The sequence below is a fragment of the Crocodylus porosus genome, unplaced genomic scaffold, assembly GCF_001723895.1.
Source record: "Crocodylus porosus isolate Cpor-Errol unplaced genomic scaffold, CroPor_comp1, whole genome shotgun sequence".
Lineage (NCBI taxonomy): Eukaryota > Metazoa > Chordata > Crocodylia > Crocodylidae > Crocodylus > Crocodylus porosus.
The window spans coordinates 50,569,715-50,574,287 of NW_017728951.1; the positions used below are offsets into that span (position 1 = coordinate 50,569,715).

General features: G+C 37.1%; 1 protein-coding gene across 1 annotated transcript in view; it reads right to left on the reverse strand.

Annotated features, from left to right (window-relative positions):
* Nucleotides 1–3,774, reverse strand: part of LOC109324040 (rap1 GTPase-GDP dissociation stimulator 1-like) — a 74,154-nt gene extending 70,380 nt beyond the window's left edge. The window contains exon 1 of the mRNA XM_019555815.1: nt 3,656–3,774. Within this exon, the coding sequence (XP_019411360.1) occupies nt 3,656–3,659 (4 nt within the window). The 5' untranslated portion in view covers nt 3,660–3,774. The remainder of the gene's footprint in view (nt 1–3,655) is intronic.
* Nucleotides 3,775–4,573: the final 799 nt, after the last annotated feature.

Consider the following 4,573-nt stretch of genomic DNA (forward strand, 5'->3'; position numbering starts at 1 on the left):
GGTGATCATGGGATACCAGATTGAAGGCTTTTTTGAAGTCAAGATATATGACATCAATCTCTTCTCCCTTGTCCAGGTGATAGGTCACCTGGTCGTAGAGGGTAATGGGATTGGTCAAGCAAGACCTACCCACAACACACCCATGCTGGCTATCCCTCAGGATGTTAACATCTTCAAGTCTATTAAGGATGGCCTCTTTAATAAACTTTTTAAAGACCTTCCCTGGGATAGAAGTCAGGCTGATGGGCCTATAGTTAGCTGGATTCACTTTTCTCCCTTTCTTGAAAATAGGCACCACATTGGCCTTCTTCCAGTCTTCGGGCACTATACCAGACCACCAAGAGTTTTCAAAGAACTGTGCCAGAGGGTGGTCTATAATGCTAGGCAACTCCTTGAGTACCCTGGGGTGTAGATTGTCAGGTCTGGCTGACTTGAAGATATCCAGCCTCTCAAGGTGTTCCTTCACGAGGTCAGCATTAATGGAGGGCAGGGGATCTCCCTCACCCAGATGTCCCATGGTGGGCATGGGCATCCTATGTGACTGATGGAAAAGCAACACAAGGTACCCATTTAATAGGCTGGCTTTTTCCTGGGCATCAGTTGTCAGCTGTCTCATCTGGTTCAGCAGGGGTCCAATGTTGCCTTTGCTTTTCCTCCGGCTCCCCACATATCTGAAAAAGGACTTTTTATTGTCCTTGATGCTTGAAGCTTTTTGACACATGCTTATTTTGTTGCAATAGCTGCGTTTCTGGTTATGTCAAATGAGCTGTCTTTTGTTATGTGAATGGAGCTTCTTGAGATTTACACCAATCTAGCTGAGCAGAATTTGCGTTTTTAATCCAAATAATATACTGAGTGTGGTGCTGCAGTCTAGCAAATTACTTGAAACCAAAAGGGCTATTCACATGTCTATAGTTAAACACATGCTTACCTGTTTTGTTTGGCTGGCTCCTGGATAAAGTGATTCATATGGGAATATATAGTTTGCAATTTGCTGCTCATTATTAAAGGGCCTATCTAAAATATTACCTGATATTAGGGTCTCTCTAAGCAGCAAAGAGTTAAGGCAACATGGTCCATAAAGAATATCTACGAAGCACGCTGTTTCGCTCTCTTTTTTTTAAACAATTGCCATTCACTCATGAGTAAAGTGTAAGAACTGTATTTAATGTGAAAGGAAGATGAAGACAACTTTGATCAGCACAGAGCAGAAAAGATAAGGGTTTTTCCGCTGTTATCAGTGAACGTGTGATACAAGATAACCCACTGAAAAATTAAATTGCATGAGAACAAGGGAGTGAGAGCCTGGATCCTTAACAAATATAATTACACAGGTCTAAAAGCCAAATCCTATAAGGTGCTGCACATTTGCACCGTGCTGCTGAGGTTAGTAGGAAGTGAGGTTGCTTGCAGAAAAGTAAGGGGTTCCTCTAAACCATGACATGTTGCGGGCCTATTTGTCAGATTCTTAGCTGGTGTAAGTCAGCAAAGCTTTATTGACTCGTGTGTAAGCTGTGGTTCTAATTCTGTAAAACAAGAGTGACCGAATGAATTCCCCTTATACATTAGCAAGCCACAAGCTTTTTTGACTCCAATTTATTAAGTACAACTGACACACTGTTTTCAAATCTATGAAAAAATCTTGTACCAGTCAGCAGCCTTTGTATTTCCCTCCGGTATGGATGTGTAATGTTGTTGAAGAACTAAACAGTGTACTGTAAGAAGCTGTGGAATACAAGCACCATACATGCAAAGCATTCCCAATATTGTTTAGGTTAGTTTTCATATTGCTGAGGTGTAATATGAACATTAAACTGTTTCACAAGGATAAATGTTTCTTTCAAAAAGGAATCTTGCAAATCCATCTTAGACATGCATTATTTGCCATTTGTCATTTGTTATTCTCTTGTTCAAGGTTTCATAATAGGAGAGTGGAAACAATGCCATGTGGATAAATGTGGGTTGTGAATAACAATTATGAAAGAAGGGAAGTAAACATTTTGCAAACAACGCATCATTTTAAAGCTTTTTCTTTTGGACTATTTTCTGAATTCAGAATGCAGAAATCAGGACTGGTTCACATGAATCATGAATAAAACAAAAGAAAAAAAATCTTTCTCTGGCATTTTACCTTTAGGCCAGATCCAGTTCACCCCCCGCCCTCCGACAGCTTGTGCAACAGTAGTTTAGCCAGCATGTAGTATTTTATTGCTTCTGCATCTTATGCTGGTCATTATGCTTTTAATTGTATTTTAATGTGTCCCATATATAAGTGTGTGTGTGTCTGCACGCCCACACACACAAAATTATATCATTAGTAAAAAAAAAGCTTTAAATTATATTATATCCATATATATAAATTTTTTACTTGCTAATGATATACATTGTTATAAATGCTGCTCAGTTGGCAGACTCATTTAGGGAAAGATTATTTCACCTTTGTGCATTTTGAGTATTTCTGAGATCTGTCACTTTTCATGTCATTGGAATTAACTTTTGAATTGGCTGATATAATGTAAATGAAGGTGGCAGAATTTATCCCTTAATAATTGATCCTTCATGGTATCTTTAAGAATTAAAATCTCATAAGTGTATTTCAGATCTAGTATGAATGTGAGCCATTTTATAAGACAAAACTATTCACAGTTAAAACTGACTCTCCATCCTTTCCTAGCTTAATTTTTGAGACATGATGAATCAAATGCAAAGGCTACAGAACATTTAAATTTGGCTTTGTTCTTTTTAGTGGCTATTGACAATTAAATTAAAAAAATATAAGGCTGGAAGGAACCTCAGAAGGATACTAGAATGCTTGAGGCAGTATCATCCCTGTCTAAATCATCCCAGACAAACAAGTGTCTGATCTGCTCTTAAAAATTTCCAAAAATTAAGGTTTCACAGTTTCATTGGGTAGTGTTTTTTGTGCCTAAGCACCCTCACACAAAGTTCTTCTTAATATCCAACCTATGTATTTCCTTTATTGCATATTTAGATTGTTATTATTTGTCCTGTTCAATGCAGTGGTAGAGAATGATTTATTACCATCCATTCTATAACCACCCTTCATGTATTTGAAGACTGTTACCAAATACCCCTCAGTCTTCTCTTCTCTAGACTAAGAAATCCCAGTTCTCCCAGCTTTTTCTCATAACTCTGTTTCCTAGACAAAGTGCAGTAAATGCCCAGAGCCGTATGTAAGATGTTTTGCCTCATCCAATAGGCAATGATCCAATTAATATCTCCTTCAATGTATGTGCTGTGGTTGTCACCTTTTTATTTTCCTTTTTGTTCTTGCAAATCACATTAGTTGACTTTGTGTATATAAAGTTTGAATTTTATATTGCCCTTCTCACACCTTTAAAAAAATTTATAAGCACATTTTATCATTTACATTTGGTTTTAGGGATACACTTTAATCCATGCATGTTTGAAAACAGACACAGATTTCAGGTCATCATAGTAATGTGTGTACTGGAGAATTAGTTATGCATAATTGAAGAATCCTAAAGCAATAATATTTTGTGTGTATGTGTGTAATATTCACATAATTATTTATGTGGGTAAAAAAAATCAAATAGTTCTGTTATTCCTAGTAGAAGAAATTAATCATGTATTAAATATCTTCCTCTTTATATTTAACATTAGCATTACTCACCCATGAGGCTGCAGATCCACAAACAAAGGAAAGAATAGGCAATCCGTAATGTGAAGCTCTGTCCTTTGCAGCTACCAAGCTGTGAATAAAGAGAATATTTTCTAGCTTATAGGCAAACTGGCAGCTCCCTCTCTCTCTGTGACCCTGGTCTTTAAAGGTATCTAATACTCCATAATTACTTAATCTCCTACCACTGCTTGTGTTTCTAGTTCTTAGATGTCATTAACAGAAATGGGAACACAGTAATTATCATGCCAGGAAGCACCTTTACGAACTTCAAAATAATTTCGATTGAATTTGCCTCTGCTGTCCTTAGATTAGTAGCTATTGAGCTAAACAAGGGCCTAGTTTTCAAAAGAGTCCAGATCTTATATAGGTCTTATATGTTTGGGCCAGTTTCAAATAATAATTAGTCCCCAAGGGCAACTTTAAAAAATCTGACCAGTGTACTTTGTGGCCAAATGAGAAAGCATGGTTGGCTACTAAGTTCTTTAGAAAGCCTGGGACTTCTATTCAGTTTCCCCTGCATATTCACTCTACAAAATACAGGATTTTCTTTCATAAAGAATGTTTTAAAACTTGAAGCTAGGTACAAACTCCCTTTATTCTCTTATTTGTAAAAATGCTTTAAAATATGTATTTTTTCTTCTAAACTGTCTTTGAAAAATACACTTTCACATGGACTGCATTTTTTCAATGGCTTGCCTTTATTTCAAGGGTCAAGTATCTAACTGTTAATTTGTGTCACTAGACTGGTGTGATCAACTACAAAACCATAAGGAATAATTGTATGACAGTTGATGCTCTTAAAAAATTCCAGGAGATGGTAGATTGGGTTCCACTGTGTGATGCTACTTAACAGATATAGGGGTGGATCCAGGGGCTGTGTGGATCCCTTTTGGTTGTGCTGCCACATGC